Source organism: Cervus canadensis, chromosome 25 (assembly GCF_019320065.1).
Source record: "Cervus canadensis isolate Bull #8, Minnesota chromosome 25, ASM1932006v1, whole genome shotgun sequence".
In the NCBI taxonomy this organism is placed as follows: domain Eukaryota; kingdom Metazoa; phylum Chordata; class Mammalia; order Artiodactyla; family Cervidae; genus Cervus; species Cervus canadensis.
In genome coordinates this window covers 45675469-45697262 of record NC_057410.1, presented here as the reverse complement: position 1 = coordinate 45697262, position 21794 = coordinate 45675469, and the positions used below count along the sequence as shown (strand labels likewise).

At 39.0% G+C, this 21794-nt stretch overlaps 1 protein-coding gene across 2 annotated transcripts in view; it reads left to right on the top strand.

The window, feature by feature from the left end:
* SYT1 (synaptotagmin 1) overlaps nucleotides 1-21794 on the top strand; it is a 583367-nt gene that overhangs the window by 358234 nt on the left and 203339 nt on the right. For both annotated transcript variants that reach the window (XM_043447114.1, XM_043447113.1), the window contains exon 4: nucleotides 1019-1201. In XM_043447114.1, coding sequence (XP_043303049.1) covers nucleotides 1036-1201 — 166 coding nt within the window. In that variant the 5' untranslated portion in view covers nucleotides 1019-1035. The remainder of the gene's footprint in view (nucleotides 1-1018; nucleotides 1202-21794) is intronic.

Sequence of the window (21794 nt, the reverse complement as noted above, 5' to 3'; positions counted from 1 at the left end):
CCTGATGTGAAGAGCCAACTCATTGGAAAACACCCTGATGCTGGGAAAGATTGAGGGGAGGAGGAGTAGGGGGTGACAGAGGATAAGATGCTTGAATGGCTTCATTGACTCAATGAACATGTGTTTGAGCAAACTCTGAGAGCCTGGCATACTGCAGTCAATGGGGTCACAAAGAGTTGGACAAGACTGAGTGACTAAACAATAAACCTTAAGGATTAATTCTTTAATATTTTGGAGACAAACAAGTAATCGAATAAATTTAATAAAACAGTTCAATAATATAATCAAGCTAAATAAACTAAAATAATTAGACAAGTCATGTTTTATCATCAATGCTTTGATATATATAGTTAATCATGTCACATTTACAGTGGTTTCAGAAATTCACCCAGCAAGACAGGTGAATTATTGGTCACAGTATTATCTATGGTAAATGTCAAAAAAAAAACTGGGAGGAAAGCATACTATCAATAAATGAGATTCAAAAATTAATTTCTGTATAACATTCAGGAATCCTGGAGTATGGATATTACAATAGTATTCTTTACAAACATTTTAAAATTGACTAACATTTTGAATATATGCTATCATTCATCAGCAGTTTTAAGATAAATATTTCATCTCATCATTCCTTGTAAAAAACACAAAATGTTTAGAGTACAGAGCATGTATGTTGTCAATAACTGCTTCATGTGCATTTCAGTAGGACATGGGTTAAAGAGTTAAATCTACACAGCAAATAATTGCCTGTATAAGTAACTAAGAGATTTGACAGTTTCATTCTATTGTCAGGAGAGAATGCTTTCAGTAACTACGTATGGCCTTAACTTCTGGGGAAGAACCTTCTCTGTGGTTCCATAAATATTTCATGAGCCAACACAAAGTAATATGCTAATGACATGCTATTTATCCAGTGAGCAGGTGTGCCCCCTCCTGTCTTTTCATCTCCAGAATAGCTCTCACCCGGGGCAGGTAAGCCATTCTGAATTGTGCTTTTTTTGCTTCCCTCCCCTCACAGATTCAGCTGAACCTACGATGGTGAGCGAGAGTCATCACGAGGCGCTGGCAGCCCCGCCAGTCACCACTGTGGCGACTGTCCTGCCACATAATGCCACCGAGCCAGCCAGTCCCGGGGAAGGAAAGGAGGATGCCTTCTCCAAGCTGAAGGAGAAGTTTATGAATGAGTTGCATAAAATTCCATGTGAGTATTACATATTGTTACTCATGTAAAAATATATGGTTGAGAATCAATTTACCTGTTAGAAGCAAAAAGCAGAATTCCTCTTAACATAAGCGTACCTTTGATTTTTTTTTTTTTGAATGGTAGTATTTTTTGTTAGAATGGTAGTATTTCAAAAATAAAATGGTATATTCTTGGAAAGGGAGTATTCTAAAGTATTAAAATATACTTAATAAATGAAAATCCAATTTATAAAGAAAACTATCTTGTATTTAATGTAGGTGGGTTCTTTTTATCTTCTGCAATGTCTCTCTCTCTCTTTCTCTCTCTCTCCAGAGAATATTAATGTTTATGGGTTGTGCTGTCTGTATTTTTTATCTTTATTTATGAAATTATTCCATTTTAAAGATTATTCTTAAACAGTAGCAAAAACATACATTTCCATTATTACAAGTTTGGTTTTCTTTCACTCATTAATTAATACTTCAAAAATGTTTGCCCAATTTTTAACATTTTCTTTGTGGTCATCTGGAAAGAAACCATAAACTGGACCTAAGTTTGAGTGTGTATCGCACTAAGTCCAATCAATGGCATTTAATTTAAATCTTAAATTACAGGTTGGTATTTTCTATTCAAATGTAAACATTTACTATACACTAGACACTTATCTACCCCACTCCAGTACTCTTGCCTGGAAAATCCCATGGACGGAGGAGCCTGGTGGGCTGCAGACAATGGGGTCGCTAAGAGTCGGACACGACTGAGCGACTTCACTTTCACTTTTCACTTTCACGCATTGGAGAAGGAAATGGCAACCCACTCCAGTGTTCTTGCCTGGAGAATCCCAGGGACGGGGGAGCCTGGTGGGCTTCCGTCTATGGGGTCGCACAGAGTCAGACACGACTGAAGCGACTTAGCAGCAGCAGCAGACACTTACCTGGGCTTCCCTGGTGGCCCAGACAGTCAGGACCGCACCTGCAATGCAGGAGACCTGGGTTTGATCCCTGAGTCAGGAAGATCCCCTGGAGAAGGGAATGGCAACCCACTCCAGTATTCTTGCCTGGAGAATCCCACGGACAGAGGAGCCTGGCGGGCTACAGTCCATGAGGTTGCAAAGAGCCAGACATGACTGAGTAGCTAAACACACAGGTACTTATCTAGTATCTAACGGGAAAGTATATTTTGGCCCTCACAAAAGAAATAATATATAAGGAGGCAAATGTATATGGCCCATCATAGAATGATAAATAATATATGGAAAGCAGAGTAAAGTGGGAAAGGGAAAGTGGTAGAGGGTAAAAGATTATTATTTGCTTGGATGATCTGAGCTGCTTCCCTTTGTAAGGAAACCTGGAGGAGAAAGTTCTAAAACCTGTGAAAGACAAGGCCCCTAAGGCAAGAATCCACTGGAACAGCAAGGAACTCTGTGCCTTTGGTGGAATAAAGCAAAGTAGAGAAAGGCAGAAGGCAAACCTCAGGCTCCAAGACGTGGCGCTGTGTGAACTGTTCTAAGGAAACTAGATTTTACTCTGAGTGAAATAAAATGCCTTTGGAACATTTCGAGCAGAGGTATTCCATCATCTGACATAGGCTTTTCTTAAAAGTCAGGCAGCCTGGATGAGAGGGGAGTTTGAAGGAGAATGGATACGTGTATATGTATAGCTGAGTCCCTTTGCTGTCCGCCTGAAACTATTAAAATCACAAAATTGTTAATCAGCTATACTCCAATATAAAATAGAAAGTTTAAAAATAAATACAAATTTAAAACTCACTCTTGCTATCATGTTGAAAATACGCATAGAGGGACAAGGAGAGAAAATAAAGCAGGTTGTTGCAATAATCTAGATGAGCGATTTACAAAATTCGTAAGAGAAAGAGGCCACTGAATTAAACTGCAAGGAATCTTATCCTCCCTGGAACTAACAACTTGTTGATCTGTTTGCCCACTTTTAATGAATTCAGATACATCTGAGAGATACTCTTAGCACAGTTGTCAGTAATTTCCATTCTCAGCATGAAGGCTCATAACCTAGGGAAGGTGGAGACGGTCCAGTAGAGCGAGCCCTAAAGGGGAAACGCAGCCTCTCAGGTTCTCGTTCTTTCTCTGCTGCTGAGCTAATGGACTGATTCAGCTAACTTTTGATATGACTTTGAAGTCATAACCACAGGGCAAAAACTAAATGCATCTATCATGAGGGCAAACACTCACTTGGCTATTTTATAAAAATGCTGCCTTTAAAAGAAATGTCTTAGAGGGAAGCAGAGAAAGCAATGACTAACACCAAATCCAATGTATATTCTGCCTTGCCTTCAGCATCATTTCCTTCTCTGGAGGAGTAAACAATATGAGAGGCAATGGCAGCCTTGACAACAGTGGGATTTCATGTTCCCCAATAAATACCTATTCTCTCACTTTCCTTAGGCTTTCACCCAGTGTCATCTCCTTAATGAGGACTTCTCCAACCATGCTACTCAAAATTATAATCCATTCACCCCATCCCAACTTCATCAGCATTTCCTGTCCTCTCCCCCTTGCTTTATTTCTCACTGTATTACTTAGCACCATCCGAAACGCTATGTATTTTATTATTGGTTTTTAAATTGTTCTGGCTCTCTTCAAAATTATGTAACCTCTATGAAGGGAAAAATCTGGGTCTGTTCTATGCATAGTTTCACCCCTGGTGATCCTTAATATATATAGGGCACTCAATTTCTATTTGTCAAGTGAATGAATGAATGAATCAATGTTGATTTGGCTTATATCCTGAACCTCCAGTCTTAGATTTTGAGGCCTTAAAACATTGAAAATTTAAAGCATGTGAAAAAATTCTAAGGTGAAAAACAAGGTCCTCCTCTATGGCACAGGGAACTATATTCAATACCCTGTTATAAACCATAATGGAAAGGAATATGAAAGAGAGTGTATAAATATGTATTACTGAATCCCTTTGTTGTACTGTAGAAATAAACACATTATAAATCAAGTATAATAAATTTTTAAAATTTGATTTCTAACATCAAGGAAAGCATCATTTCAATGCTTGACAGTGTCATTCACATTGAAAAAACAAGTTGTTTCCATATTTATGGTGATAGCTTTATCTTTTAGCCTTTTCCACTTAGCACCATCTATACTTTATATTCACCTCCTTGTTCATCAACAGGAAAAGAATCAATGGGGAAAATATCTGTGCAACTCTCCCTTTTTCTTTCTCTTAGCTATCTTATCTCATTCCTTCTTCCCAAGCCACTATCCCATTCCTGTATTTCTTTCTTAGGCACTGGAAATCAGGTAATCAGTCTTCCTCTGTGGAGATTAACTTTTACCAGCGACTTCACTTTCACTTTTCACTTTCATGCATTGGAGAAGGAAATGGCAACCCACTCCAGTGTTCTTGCCTGGAGAATCCCAGGGACAGGGGAGCCTGGTGGGCTGCCATCTATGGGGTCTCACAGAGTCGGACACGACTGAAGCGACTTAGCAGCAGCAGCAGCAACCTAAAATAAAATAGTAGAAGGTCAGAGAATCTAGGTAACAACTCTAGAAATATGATGCTGCTAGCTCTCTCCTTGATTTTTTTAATGGGGAAGAAACAACTGAAATACCTAAAATTTTAAATGGTTTGGCAAATAACTTTAGAAAAACTAAATCAAGAATACAGCCACACAGCTTTATGATAAATATGCAACTGCATATTTTACACTTTCATTTTAATCCATCACGATTTTTACTGCCTGTGTAATTGAAATTTCTAATGGGATTTATACACAGGGAGCAACACTCCACAGAAATGAAACACATTCCCTAAATCAAATTCCTTTAGGAGCGTATGTTACATAAAGGTTATCACTTTTGACTTGGCATAATATGGTGTGATGCTAATGACAGGTAACAAATTAGAATATTAATTGATTTCTGTCTCTGAACTAAATCTTGGCTATCTGGCAGATGTGTTTTTTTGCAAAATTGATAGCAAACAGCTTTAGTCTGTCACTTGAAATTCCCACTTGAGAGAAGAGAGGTGTCACAATGGCAAGGAGTGTGCATGTCATTAGTTGGGTAATCTGCAGAGTCCAGCACGGAGCATATTCAAACCAAACTGCTTGATGATATCATTCATAATACCATGGGGTTTCAAATTAAAAAAAGGAAAAGGAAATGGGAAATTCTGAGCATTTTTATCTTTCCATTCATTCTGCACACTGTTATCTAAATGAAGCAGACAAGGTTTTGCAGAATGCTTCTTTATTTTGCAACTTTGATTTTAATATGACTAGGGCCATGGTTGGTTTGTAAAGCATGAACTCGTGTCATCCAAATAGCTGTGATTAAGGTTTTGATATTCATGAGCTTCTTGAAGTCAAGTGCACCTTTCCTGAAGTACAGCAGAAAACCAAATAGCCAAAACTTGATTCTGAGTCTAGAATAAGAGCAAGTGGGCTGGGAGTAGTTATGTAATTCATGTAGAAATACTATTGGGTAGAAGTTTAATACAGGATTTAGAAACACAAGCTCTGGTTACAGACTGCATGGGTTCAGCTCTTAGCTCTGCCATATTCTATGTGACCTGGAGAATGTGACTTCAACTTTCTGTGCTTCAGTTTCTTCTGGTATAAAATGGGGATTAAAAATAATATCTCCATATAGGGTTGTTGGATAGAGGCATCAATGCATATGAAGTGCTTAGCGGAGTGTCTGGCACAGGGTAAGCATCCTATAAGTGTTAGCTATTATTAGAGTCAAACTGTCGTTTTTAACGAGTCTGTTTCTCTTTTGGAAAAGCCCTCCATTCAGGTCAGACAGACACCCAAATTGAGAAAACTTCAGAAACTCTGCAGCCAAATATTCAAGCATTACATTCTTCAAACCCATTCCAAGGATGCCTGTTATAGGAAAGACAAATTCCCTCTTGGTGTTTCCTCTTCACATCATCTCTAATTTTCTTTTCTTTTGTCATTTCATTTTCTGATTCCCTCGTTCCTTTTAGCCTACAGGTATGCTCAAAGTTCACATATTTGCAAGTGAAGTTCTATGCATTATACATGCTTCAGAAATAGTTTTCTTTGTACACACGCTAAGCTTTTCTTCTTCCTTCACCTCCTCTATCACCCACCATTCTCACTTCCTTCTTCGTATCTACTTCAAACTGAGTGGAAAACACAACCTTGACCCTGACATCTATTTCTTCAACTCCCACTAACAACTCAGCTCCTTCCGCTCTGATTTCCATCCATCAAGTACAGGTAAAATGGTCACCAGGTACTTCTTTTTGTACAGTTATGAGGGTGCCTTTCAACCTTCATCACATATTTCTGCATCATTATTATGGTCAGCAGTCATGATCTGAAAAATCTTGATTTCCCAAGAGTCTAATCTCATTTCCTCATCTTCCTTCCTTCCCTCCTTATTCTCTTTCATTGACTGGCCCTCCCTTTTCATTGTCTTTCCTTCCCTTTAGTGGTAGAGGTCACAGTTTACAGGGTTCCATTTATAATCCTCTTCCAGTCTTATTCTACATGCTCCCCTTGGGCCATCTCATTCCCTAGCTATTCAGGTAAGAAATCTCACTATTATCCTTGTCTCCCTGACCTATTGCAACTCCAGTTCCATACCTGCATTCATTTAAGTCCTGTTAAATCTCCTTTAAAAAACTGCTTAAAATCAGTCAGCAATTTGCTTTTCTCTCTTCATGTATTCCCTTTCCCCATTAACCCTGACACATTTTTTAATTACTCAAGAACCTGTTCAAATGCTACCATTTGGACAAGAAGTTCTATCATTTTCAAAACAGAATTGAGTCATCCTACAGGCTTTCAAAGCTCTTCATCTAAAATGCTCAGAGGCAAGTACAATTTCTTACACACATTCGTATCCCCCATACTCTGAAAGTATCTGCCACCATGCTAGAAACAACAGGATAGGTATTACAATATTACAAGACTGTGATTCTCATGCCGTTCACGAGAACATATGATCCAGAAAGCAATCGTTTTCAAACCTTTTTAGCCAAGGATCCCTTTGTTCAGATAAAATACTGTACAGAAACCTATGGACAGCAAGGCAGAGCTGCCTTGGTGAGTTAAAGATATCTTCCTCGCTCACCCTCCCAAGATATACCAGCAACTACAAGGACACCTGAGTGTGTGGAGCACAATTTGAAGACGGTGGCCTGAACAAACAGTGAGTATATCAACGTTATCCCTCACAGCAGTAACCAGTGAAACTCAACAACCAGTAGTGGTGTAATTGGTTAAATATAACACAAGCTGAGGAAAAACGCAGTCCAGTACTTCTTTCCCTCATGGGGCTGCAGAATGAACATAATGTTATTGCCATCTATTAGTGTCAAAAATACAGTGTTAATTCAAGAAGATATTTTCAAGAAACATAAGAGGAGAACCCTTAGTAGCATGGGAAGAACAATAATTATTATAGCAATTGCCGGTGTTCACTGAGCACTTTGCAGGGACGCGTGGGCTGTGCATTCTGTGAAATCGACCTCCATTCTGCCCTATAAAATCTCTACCAGAAGAGAATAATCATTATCCCTCTTTTATGGATACGAAATCTGAAGCCTAGTAAGGTTGTAGATCAGGCTGTGTCAGGAAAACGCTCTGCACTTTTGTGATTATGCCTTCAAAGAATATCACAAAGACTGCAAATCACCTCCACTGTTATTTATCTCAACAGACTAGAAACTCTTAGGACTCTGTGTGCCTATTCAGAGACGCTGGTTGATATCTGATGTTCATCTTTGTTATTCATCTTAATGACTAAATAACTGGAAGACAAGTTTAATACTAATTGAGTTTCTCCTTGGAGAAGGAAATGGCGACCCACTCCAGTATTCTCACCTGGAGAATCTCATAGACAGAGGAGCCTAGCGGGCTACAGTCCATGGGGTCACAAAGAGTCAGACACGACTGAGTGACTAACACCAACACTTGGCTTTAAAGACAACTGTTTATTCACTTTATATTTCTGCATTTCTTTTATTGGACCCCCTCTGATAGACTGTCATGTGAATAATCTATTACTAAGTACTAAGACTTAGAGTCTGTTGCATTGTAGAAATTAATTTCTCAGCTACCGTCCACTGACTCAACGGCAGCTCTCACCTGTTGACTCAGTTCTTCTCACACTTGAGAAAAGGACTGGCTAAGCTGTTAAATGGCATTATTTCTTGTTAGCCTCTATTGAATTGAAATATCTATGAGAAAAAGTCACAGTGCAGATGGGTGTTATTTTCAGTGCTTTGCGATGTTGAGCAACTCCATCAGTGCGTGCTGAAGGAATCTATGTGGGACAAGGACACGTAGAGATAAGGGTGGCATTTCATCACCGCACCGTGTAGTGATTCACGCTTTCATGCGTATTATGCACAGTAAACATTTTGATTGAGTTCTATCATTTCTCAAGTTTAATTCTTATTCAAAACACATGAGGTGAATATGTGTATATGTTTATATAGTGTGAATACAGTGTGTGTGTGTGTGTTAATGGTTACCGTGGACAACAGCTCTAGTCAGTTTGGGTCTTAATAGGTTGACACTGCCCCCTTCAGGCTGTCGTGAATATTTGTTGGGCCCTTTTTAGTGCGCTGAAAAATGGGCAGGAGGAGCAGCTGCTTGCATTTACAGGCCCTGGGCCAAGAACCTAATCATCTTCCAACATGTGAGACAGTCTCACACAATTAAAAACTCTCCCCATTCCGCACATACTTCACAGTCTCCCTGGGATATGCGTAAGAAAGGAAGCCCTGTTTGTAATGATCTGAACCTGGAACAACTTGACATACAACGTGGAAGTGTTTTTGCAAGGCTCTAATATAAGCTGAATATTCTAGCTCTTATTCTGATGTTTGCCTCTGAACTTCCTTTTGCTCCTGACTTTTCGCGAAATTCCTGTCTTATTTCTCCAAATCCAAACATTCCTTTTAGCAGTTGTAAGCATTTGATCACTTCATTGGGACACTAGTAAAGTTTTGAAGTTGTGAAGATTTTTACTATGAAATGTGAATTATATAAATTACTCTATTATTTCTCCTGTATTATAGCTAGCACATTGTATTGATTTGTAAAGTTTATGTAGGTATGTTGTATCATCTATTATTCTATCATTCTATTATCATTATCATTATTATTATTCTATTATCTATTATCATTCTATTATCATCTATTATTGTATCATCTATGAGTAAAAGGATTATTATAAAATAATTAATACTGATTTTAAAGAGCAAGTATGTAATCTGACTATTGACATCCTATATTCAATATAGAAACCTAACAAAATTATATGCTACTGATGCTGTATTTCAGGAAGGTTGTTTAACCTTGAATTTTGTTTCCCTCTTGGAAGCCTATTATGCAGAAAATTCCCCCAAGAAATGCATGCCTTTAAAATGAACTAGCGCTGTGAGATTTTATAAGCTTCCAAAGTAAGGTAATACAGAGTAACACTGAGCACATTAAGCCACCAAGTGAATTAAGATCTCAGCGAAGTTTCTAGACCTGATTTAGCTACATTCCATTAGCCTTTCAAAGAGATTAAGTAAACATACCTAAGAAAAACAAGGGGAGTGAACAATACTTTGGACATATATTAATAATAGCTCAGGAGTCACCTTGCTGAAATACTGTACAAACAGACAAATAAATGTTTAAAATTATTTTTAAATACATTTCTCACCACATGGCAGGTGCATGTCAAAATATAGGCTGTGTTTTCACTCAGGGAAGTCTGACTGCAAATGAAAATCTATAAAGGAAACGGCAAAACCGAAGAAGCCGAGAGACTGCTGTTTTCTCCTCACCCTAATGACTCGGTAGATCTTTAATCACGCTGTTGACCTGTCGTTTGGGCTGGTTTCCACTAAATTAGATAAAGAATTTAGAAGCAGAAACCAGAGGGAAGTTATGTGGTGTGCCATTATCTTTTTAGCACTCAGCTTTATTTTTCTTTGTTTTGATTTTCATTCCTGAGAAAATTATCATAAAAGGTTGGAACTTGTTATTATCTGAGTCCACATGCCTCCCCAGTCTGCCTTTTCAGTGAACTTAGATAACTTAGAAATAAAGATGAAGACAACAGTGGCCCTTTTAAACATTTCCTCACCAAGCAACACTTTCATTGAAACCACTGTCCCAGAGGAGTCTCAAAATCACTTCAACCCTCCACCTTTTCAAGCTTTTTACATACAAACAAGTTTTTTTTTTAAGCCACAGTAAGCTACAAATAATAGAAATATATTTGACTACTAATTATACCATTTATGAAAAGGAATGTGCACCTGTCCAAAGAAACTCAGAAAAGAGCCAGGATCTCAGGGTAATAAGCCTTAATTTATGGAGTAACATGGTTTGATGCCTTGAAAATAAAATTTCATGACAATAATTTTCTTTTATAAGGATTTGGATCAGATTCTTTAAAGTCAGTAAACTACTGCAATAGACTAAAAACACTGCTATTAAATAAATATTACCCCCTAAATACTTCTGTACACTTCAGTAACCTTAAGTTCTAAGGCTTTGACCATAATTCTGAATTAGTCACTCAGAGAGTCTGGCCCAATATTAGTTGTGCTGTTCAGTCACTGAGTTGTGTCCTACTCTTTGTGACCCCCATAGACTAAAGCATGCCAGGCTTCCCTGTCCTTCACTATCTTCCAGAGTTTGCTCAAACTCATATCCATTGAGTCAGTGATGCCATGCAACCATCTCATCCTCTGCCATCCCCTTCTCCTCCTGCCTCAATTTTCCCAGCATCAGGGTCTTTTCCAATGAGTCAGTTCTTCTCATCAGGTGACCAAAGTATTGGAACTTAACCTGCTTTAGTGGAATATTGTTTGCCATAATAAAAGGCCAGAGTGTGAGCTCTGGAGTTGGTCTGCCTGGGGTCAAAGTCCCAATTCTGCTGTTACTACTGTGTAACCTTGAGCAAATCATTTAATCTCTCTGTAAAATGAGGATAATCATAGTACTTACTTCTGGGAAGTTGTCTGGAATATAATATGGGACATATTCAAAATTCATAAACTTCTAATGTTTATTTTATATAACTCCCACTATGTTCTAGGCTGGTATTCCATGCTTAGGAACTAAACTAAAGCACATCATTTTAACTTGTTCTGGGCCTCAACAGCATTACAGACTCAGAATTTTTCTCCCAGTTGTTATTGTTCAGTCACCCAGTCGTGTCCGACTCTTTGCAACCACATGGACTGCAGCACGCCAGGCTTCCCTGTCCATCACCAACTCCTGAAGTTTGCCCAAGTTCATGTCCATTTCATCGGTGATGCCATCCAGCCATCTCATCCTCTGATACTCTCTTCCCCTCTGCCCTCAATCTTTCCCTGCATCAGGGACTTTTCCAATGAGTCAGATGATCAAAATACTGGAGCTTCAGCTTCAGCATAGTTCTTCCAAAGAGTATTCAGGGTTGATTTCTCTTGATATTGACTGATTTTATCTTCTTTTCTACCAGAAGGACTTCTAAATTAAAGTGTCTTAGCAAGACATGGACAGCATTGTAAGATATGATATTGTTTTGCCTCATCTCCACCTGTTCACTCTCACACAGTTTGTTTTGGCAATACAGAGACCCTTAGAGTTACAGAATTTACTATCCACATTGTCGCAAGCTTCTAGGTCTTTGCCCAAACTCACTCCTCTGCCCGAAATGGCTTGGTGGCCCCTGCTGGTCTAGCTGGACTATTTCTAGTTATGCTTTAGAACTCTATTCTTTTTTCTTTTTTTTTTTTTTTTAATAGTTTTATTTTATTTTATTTTTTTTTAATTATTATTACTATTTTTTTTTTTCCAGTGGGTTTGTCATACATTGATATGAATCAGCCATGGATTTACATGTATTCCCAATCCCGATCCCCCCTCCCACCTCCCTCTCCACCCGATTCCTCTGGGTCTTCCCAGTGCACCAGGCCGGAGCACTTGTCTCATGCATCCCACCTGGGCTGGTGATCTGTTTCGCCATAGATAGTATACATGCTGTTCTTTTGAAATATCCCACCCTCACCTTCTCCCACAGAGTTCAAAAGTCTGTTCTGTATTTCTGTGTCTCTTTTCCCGTTTTGCATATAGGGTTATCGTTATCACCTTTCTAAATTCCATATATATGTGTTAGTATGCTGTAATGTAGAACTCTATTCTTTTTTAAAGGTCTTCCTGTCCTCACGCTCCCCACCCCATGACCTACTATTCATCAGCAATTCTTCCTCTGTGATAGGTCTGTGCTTTACATATGTTTATAATTTTTGCTTCCTATTTACTTAACTGTTTTCTTTCCTAAAACCAACCTCTCTCAATATCAACCAATCTACGTGAGATCAAAACACTGTCTTTTCATCTTTTTGCCTAACCCTGGCACAAAACTTGGCTCATAGTAGGTAAAATTATTATTCTCTTTTAGCTCAAAAGATCCAAGGTAATTATATTAACAAGAAAAGGACTTCCAGTCATAGATACAGAGGACAGACTGGCAGAGCCCAGAGGCAGGAAATCAGTCAACCATGACTGACTCATGGGGAAGTAAGTTACAGCATGGTGACTGTAGTTTATAATATTGTATTGCATATTTGAAAGTTGCTAAGAGACTAGACATTAAAAGTTCTCATCACAAGAAAAAAATTGTAACTGCATATATGATGAATGTTAACCAGATTTATTGGGGGTGATCATTTCAGAACATGCACACGTACTGAATCATTATGTGATACACCTGAAACAAATACAGTCTTCTATGTCAAGTATATCTCTATTAAAAACAGAAAAGGACTTCCAAAGGGGCAATTACAGAAAGGTGTAACAATAATAATAACATTCAAGGTTAAATTCAACGTTACATTGAACTAAAGATCCCCGACCCTCCAGAGCTCTTTTACTTTATCCTAAACCACTCAGCTCTTCACAGTCATGTTGTCTCTCCTTTTTCCCTCTCTTTCCTCAGCCTTCGTCATCTTCTGTTTTATTTTTTCCTTGCCTGTGTTGTGTTAAAATGTTAGGAACTAATTAATTCTCTTTGGCCAGTCTGATTCAGCTCTGAGATACAAATAGCTACTCAATTGGTCCTCAGAGTACACAGTTCTCCCTACAAACATTTTTGTTCAAGTGGAGACCTGGGATTTAACACTAGCTTCATCTTTCAGTTTTAAAAATACTGTATTGTATTGCAATGCCCAGGAAAAAAGATGAGCTCACATCTTTTAACAATCGCCAGACTACACAGCCCAGCTTCCAGTGCATTCACTGAGAGCCCAGAGATGCCGGCAAATGTGTTACAGCAGCTTTTCCCGTAGTGGGTACTTCTGTGAGGTTCTCACTGGGGAGTAGCTGTTTATGGGACACTTTATGAGTCTCCCTGTTTCACTGATCAGCCACACAAAGCACAGCCTCTGGTCTTGCGGGGGCTATAGTTGTCAATGACGCCACGCTGTGGATATCATTTGAGGTGCTCCTTCAGAATGGCCTCGCCAACCTTCTCTTGCCCACACTGACTGGAACTGTTCCTGTCACCTCCCCTTTCCACAGCGGCTGTCATCCATCCACCTTTCTTTTCAAGGTCTGCTAATGTGGCTCTAGTGATGTGATGTGCCTGGCTGTCTTCCAGGTCCTCATCAGTAGAGAGTCTGTTTTGCTACTTGGCATTCTGTAGCCTTCAACTCTAACACCGATGCTACTGATTCGAAAGCTCAGGTACTTCCATAAGAGTTCAAGTTTAATGATCTGTCTAAAAGCTGAGCACCAAGTGATTCACCAGTGCTTCAATTATTGGAAAACAGCTTGCCAAAGTCAGTTCTGCTGTTTTTATCCTCCACTGGAGCTCGATGCAGCTTTGCATCTCTCTGGACTTCCTGACGTGGCCATTCATTCAGCCAGGGACAGTGGGCCTTCTGCACAGCCACCCAGGGCCGTGTACCTTCCCCGTTCTCTTCCGTCTTGGTTCCTGAGACTTTCATCATCTTTCTGAGTGTTCTCATTCTCTCTGCCTCCTTCAGTCACTGACAGATGGGTACTTCCCAAGGATCTGCCTTTGGCATTCATCACCTTCTCTGATTTCTTCATAATTTTAGGACTTCCAATACTCTTTATGTAAATCACACTCTAAACTCAATCCCAAGACTTAATGTCTTTCCTGAGCTCCTGCGTTTTGCTAAATTCACTTTACTAAGGAATTGTTTATTTACAATAAGGTTTACCCATTGCATATGTACATTTTGACAAGTATACGAAATGTAACCACCCCTCCAAAAAATGCCTCTAGTCCCTTTCTAGCAATTCCTGCCCTGGTTCTAGGTGATAATTGATCTGCTTTCTGTCACTATAAGTTCATTTTGACTATTCAAGAATTTCATAAAAATGGAACAATGCACTGTGTAGTCTCTTGCATCTAGCTTCTTTACTGAACCCAGTGTTTTGGGGATTCATCCATGTTCTTTTATATGTCAGTAATCCACTCCTTTTTATTGCTCAGCATTCCATTCTATCGTCTACAGTCTGCTTGTCGATTAGTGAAAATATAGGTTGTTTTCAGTTTGGAACTCTTAGGAATAAAGCTGCTGAAAATATTCTTCTGCAAGTCCTTGAGGTGTTGTATGTTTATGTTTTCTCTTGGTGGCTCAGATGGTAAAGAATCTGCCTGCAATACAAGAGACCTGGATTTGATCCTTGGGTTGGGAAAATCCCCTGGAGAAGGGAATAGTTACCCAATCTACTGTTCTTGCTTGGAGAATTCCATGGACAGAGGAGCACCCATGGGGTCTCAAAAAGTTGGATATGACTGAGCAACTAACACTTTGACTTTTTACTTTCAATATATTTCCTTTTGGGGAGTACCTATGTGAGGAACTGCTGATAGTAATGTAATATTTGTTTTTCTTTGTATAAAAAAGATTGTCAAAGTTTTCCTAAAAATGATTGTGGTATTTATATCCTACCAGTGGTGTATAAAAGTTCTAGTTGCTCTGTGCCCTTGCTAACACTTGGAATTGTTGGGCTTTTTAGCCATTTGTAGTACAGGTATTGAGTATGTCATTGTAATTGTAATGTGCATTTCCATGGTAACTCAAAACAGATTGTAGATCTAAATAAAAAATTAAAATTAGAAAACTCCTAGAAGAAAACATTGTGGGTAATTCAATGATCTTGATTTTTCCCACCTTTCAGTTCAGTTCAGTTCAGTCGCTCAGTCATGTCCGACTCTCTGGGACTCCATGAATCGCAGCACATCAGGCCTCCCTGTCCATCACCAACTCCCAGAGTTTACTCAAACTCATGTCCATCTAGTCGGTGATACCATCCAGCCATCTCATCCTCTGTCACCCCCTTCTCCTCCTGCCCCCAATCCCTCCCAGCATCTTTATTGAAATATAATTGATAACATAACATTGTATAAGATTAAACTATACAGGAGACAGGGATCAAGACCATCCCCAAGGAAAAAAATGCAAAATAGCAAAATGTATGTCTTACAAATAGCTGTGAAATTAAAAGAAGCAAAAAACAAAGGAGAAAAGGAAAATATAACCATTTGAATTCAGAGTTCCATATAATAGCAAGGAGAAATAAGAAATCCTTTCCTCAGTGATCAATGCAAAGAAGTAGAGGAAAACAACAAAATGGGAAAGACTAGAGATCTCTTCAAGAAAATTACAGATACTAAGGGAACATTTCATGCAAAGATGGGCACAATAAAGAACAAAAATGGTACGGACCTAACAGAAGCAGAAGATATTAAGAAGAGGTGGCAAGAACACCCAGAAGAACTGTAAAAAAAAGATCTCCATGACCCAGATAATCACGATGGTGTGATCACTCACCTAGAGTCAGACATCCTGAAATATGAAGTCAAGTGGGCCTTAGGATGCATCACTGCGAACAAAGCTAGTGGAGGTGATGGAATTCCACTTAAGCTACTTCAAATCCTAAAAGATGATGCTGTTAAAGTGTTGCACTCAATATGCCAGCAAATTTGGAAAACTCAGCAGTGACCACAGGACTGGAAAAGGTCCGTTTTCATTCCAATCACAAAGAAAGGCAATGCAAGAGAATGTTCAAACTACCGCACAACTGCACTCATCTCACACGCTAGTAAAGTAATGCTCAAAATTCTCCAAGCCAGGCTTCAACAGTACATGAACCGTGAACTTCCAGATGTTCAAGCTGATTTTAGAAAAGGCAGAAGAAACAGAGATCAAATTGCCAACATCCACTGGATCATCAAAGAAGCAAGAGAGTTCCAGAAAAACATCTATTTCTGCTTTATTGACTACATCAAAGCCTTTGACTGTGTGGATCACAACAAACTGTGGAACATTCTTCAAGAGACTGAAATACCAGACCACCTGACCTGCCTCCTGAGAAATCTGTATGCAGATCAGGAAGCAATGGTTAGAATTGGACATGGAACAACTGGTTCCATGGTTCCAACTAGGGAAAGAAGTACGTCAAGGCTGTATATTGTCACCCTGCTTATTAAACCTATATGCAGAATACATCATGAGAAATGCTGGGCTGGATGAAGCACAAGATGGAATCAAGATTGCTGGGAGAAATACCAATAACCTCAGATATGCAGATGACACCACCCTTATGGCAGAAAGGGAAGAACTAAAGAACCTCTTGATGAAAGTGAAAGAGGAGAGTGAAAAAGTTGGCTTAAAGCTCAACATTCAGAAAACAAAGATCATGGCATCTGTTCCCATCATTTCATGGCAAATAGGTGGGGAAACAGTGGCAGACTTTACTTTCTTGGGCTCCAAAATCACTGCAGATGGTGACTGCAGCCATGAAATTAAAAGACGCTTGCTCCTTGGAAGGAAAGTTATGACCAACCTAGACAGCATATTAAAAAGCAGAGACATTACTTTACTAACAAAGGTCCGTCTAGTCAAGGCTATGGTTTTTCCAGTAGTCAGGTACGGATGTGAGAGTTGGACTATAAAGAAAGCTGAGTGCCAAATAATTGATGCTTTTGAACTGTGGTGTTGGAGAAGACTCTTGAGAGTCTCTTGGACTTCAAGGAGATCCAACCAGTCCATCCTAAAGGAAATCTGTCCTGAATACTCATTGGAAAGACTGATGCTGAAACTCCAATACTTTGGCCACCTGATACAAATAACTGACTCACTGGAAAAGACCCTGATTCTGGGAAAGATTGTAGGTGGGAGGAAAAGGGGATGACAGAGGATGAGATGGTTGGATGGTATCACCAACTCAATGGACGTGAGTTTGAGTAAACTCCAGGAGTTGGTGATGGACAGGGAGGCCTGGTGTGCTGCGGTCCATGGGGTCGCAAAGAGTCAGACACAACTGAGCGACTAAACTGACTGACTGATTGACTGAATGTATACAGCATGTTGATTTGATTCAAAATTATTACCAATATAGCTTTAGCTAATACTTCAATCCCATCACGTAATCACCATTTCTTATTTGAGCTGAGAACATTCAAGATCTACTCTTAGCAAATTTCAAGTATAAAATGCAGTATTTTTAGCTGTAATCACCAGGCTGTGCGTTCAATCCTCAGAACTTATTTAACTTATTTACCTCAGAACTTATTTAACTTATTTACCTCAGAACTTATTTAACTGGAAGTTTGTACCCTTTGGTCATTAACTGTCCATTTTGCCTACCCAGCAGGCTTTAAAAGACACCAAAAGCACCAACTATAAAAAGTTGATAAATTAAACTTCTTTCAAAGCAAATACTTCTGCTTTTTAAAGGCACCATTAAGAAAATAAAAAAGCAAGTCATAGACTGAAAGAGTATCTGCAGTATATATATTTGACAAAGATGCTGTTTGTGGAATATATTTATTTAAAAAATTTTTACAAACCAGTACAAAAATGAGCAAGAGATTTGAATAGATACTTAGTGAAAGAAAATACATATGACCAATAAACTCATATCAGGATCAGTTAAGTGATCATTGACATTCAACATTTTTAGCTATTAGAAAAGTGCAAATCAAAACTACAATGAATTCCATTTTTGAAAAGCTCTTTTTAAGATCTATTTATCTGAATATGCCATTTGCAATTGACAGCATATCCCAACTAAACTTGCCTTTCCCCCTCCAACAAAACACACACACACCACTACCCGGAAGCTAAAAACCTGAACATTGTCTTTGAGTCTTCCCATTCTTTGTCTCCATCGTCTAGGTAATCAACAAGTCGTATTGCTGTCTTCTCTCCTCTCCATTCTCACCACTAATGCTCTATTTGGGTCCTCCATCTGTATTGGAATTACTAGAGGCTCCTAAAAGCCTCCCGTAATCATCTTCACCCATTGACCAAACTGAGGGACATAAATCTTACAGATGATTCTTCCTAGAGCACAGCTCTGAACACACCAATCCCTTGCTCAGAAACCTTTAACACTTCCCCCTCATTTTTGAACTCGGTTATTTGTCATCCAAGACCCTCTGTAGTCTAGCCCCAACCTACTTTTCCAACCTCAATCCATCTTCTTTGAACTACACTGTCCACTGTTCCCCAGAGATATGCCTCCATTCCTTGCCTTTGTACCTCAGTCCTTCGGGCTCCTACATCTGAAATGTCATTACCCTCATCTCTGCATATCCAAGCCTCTCTATTCTAAAAGATTAAGGCTCAATTCAAATGCTAGTAATGCTCCTGCTGAATAACCATATTACTCTTTTAATACACTTATCTTCAACTATGTAGTATTATGCTCATATCTTCCTTACTAGATTTTAAGTTCTCAGAAAATAACCTCAGACTTTGATCCATTTTTTCATACTCTAGACTACATACTATGTGCCTAATGAAGGATGAGCAGTAGATAAATATGTATGGCTTGGATGAATTGCTTGGTGGTAGAATACCAAATAGAGTAGTTGTCATTCTTATAATCTAGTAGAAGAGCTAAGGTATGCATAGAGACAATAGCAATGTAAGGCAGTAGAAATGTGTAGAAGGGTCACCAAAGATAAGCCTGGAATTGTAATTTGGAATTATGTTAGAGAGGCCATCGATATCAGGCTAAAGAGTTTAGACTCTATTAAATTGTTAAAGAGGAGCCAGGAACCATTCAAGATATTTAAACATGGAAGTAACATAATTATAGCCTTGTTTTAGGAACATTAATCTGGCAGTAATGTGTAGGTAGGAGGGAATACAAGGGGAGAGCCTGGAGAGAGGGGCCAGGGAGGAAGGAGGCAAGGGAAGGAACCATAAAGATAATGAAAGCATACGCTGATGTGGAACAAAAGACACAGATGTGACAGACTCAGTGGACATGCACTTGATGGGTACAGCAACTGGATCTGAGGGTGTGTAGGGGGAAAAATGAGCATCAGTTCCAGATGACCTGGGTGATCAATTCATGGTGATGCTCTGTGGGGAACAGGGAATGTAAGGGAAAGCTCAGCATTGGAAATTGACGCTTGTGGAGTTGACCACATATAAATTTAGGTTGTGAAAGTAGATAACTGTCCTAAGTAAGAATGTGTGGGATTAGAGCGTGGGGAAGACAGTGATAAATCCTTAAAATGTAAAAGTCTTGGATGAATAGTGAACTTGATGAAGAGGTAAATGACCTGTCAAAGAGTAGTGGGTAAGGCAGAAGTGTAGAGTCTCACAGAGGCTAAGTAAACAGTTACAGAGAAACAGTAACCAGTTTGATTCAGAAGAAATGTACTGAGTGTACTGACTGAAGTTTGAGAAAATAAAAATGATGAAAGCATGCGATCTACCATTACCATGCTTTCAATATAGTGGGGGAGGGGAGCAGATACCATGGTCATCATTATTACCAATATTTTTGAGAGATTAGTACAGGACCTCACCTACTTATTAAATTATTATTTGACCAATTATTCCTCATAACAATCTTGTTGTATTTATGATTTTAATTTTATAAAGGGGTAAAGAATCTCAAATATATTAAGCAAAACATATTCTGGTACAGGGCATAATGAAATAAGTATTAAAGAAAGGTACAAGTGAGCAAAACACAAAGGAAGGAGAAATAGTATGGGAGTAACTGACGGAGTTAGTTAAGAAAGAGGTGTCTTTTCATACAGATGGCTAACAAACACATGAAAAGATGCTCAACATCACTCATTATCAGAGAAATGCAAATCAAAACCACAATGAGGTACCATTACACGCCAGTCAGGATGGCTGCTATCCAAAAGTCTACAAGCAATAAATGCTGGAGAGGGTGTGGAGAAAAGGGAACCCTCTTACACTGTTGGTGGGAATGCAAACTAGTACAGCCGCTATGGAAAACAGTGTGGAGATTTCTTAAAAAAACTGGAAATAGAACTGCCATATGACCCAGCAATCCCACTTCTGGGCATACACACTGAGGAAACCAGATCTGAAAGAGACACGTGCACCCCAATGTTCATCGCAGCACTGTTTATAATAGCCAGGAAATGGAAGCAACCTAGATGCCCATCAGCAGATGAATGGATAAGGAAGCTGTGGTACATATACACCATGGAATATTACTCAGCCGTCAAAAAGAATTCATTTGAACCAGTCCTAATGAGATGGATGAAACTGGAGCCCATTATACAGAGTGAAGTAAGCCAGAAAGATAAAGAACATTACAGCATACTAACACATATATATGGAATTTAGAAAGATGGTAACGACAACCCTTTATGCAAAACAGAAAAAGAGACACAGAAGCACAGAACAGACTTTTGAACTCTGTGGGAGAAGGTGAGGGTGGGATGTTTCAAAAGAACAGCATGTATACTATCTATGGTGAAACAGATCACCAGCCCAGGTGGGATGCATGAGACAAGTGCTCCGGCCTGGTGCACTGGAAAGACCCAGAGGAATCGGGTGGAGAGGGAGGTGGGAGGGGGGATCGGGATTGGGAATACATGTAAATCCATGGCTGATTCATATCAATGTATGACAAAACCCACTGGAAAAAAAAAATAAAAATAAAAATAAAATAAAAAAAAAAGAAAAAGAAAGAGGTGTCTTTTGAATGATGCCTTGAGAGACAGAAGGATTTGCATAACCAAACAACTGGACAGAAAGCCATTCCATACTGAACCACATGAGTTGTATGTGTCAACTCAGAGTTTATAGTTAACAGTTTAGTTTGGTGTGATTGAGTTGCAGGACATATTGAAATGTTGATGAAATCATATGACCTCATTTTGGAGAATATTTAATGCTTGGCTAAGCAGGTCATACTTTATTCTGCCAACCCTAAGCCTTCAGGTCATTATAAAGAACAGAGTATGGGTCCAACTAAAATTCTTTTGTCTTTCATGACCATCAGAAGAAATAATAAGCGATATAAACATCTAGGCATGGCAAATACTGGAAAGAGAACATGAAAGTCTATGCTGAGAAAAGGCCTGTGGATTTAGAGCTCTTTGTTGACCTTGGAAAGCCTCATTTCATTAGAGAGCTGGCATCGGACAGCAGCTTGCAGGGTGTGAGGTGAGGAGTTAAGAAGTGAGAAAACGGAGTAAGAAAGTGAAAGCAGTGTGAACTGTCCTCTCCCACGACAAGCCAAACAGAATGAGAGCTCACGCACTTAACAGGATGAAGTGGAATTGGGCGAATGTTAAGGTAAAGAGCAGAATGAGATGAAA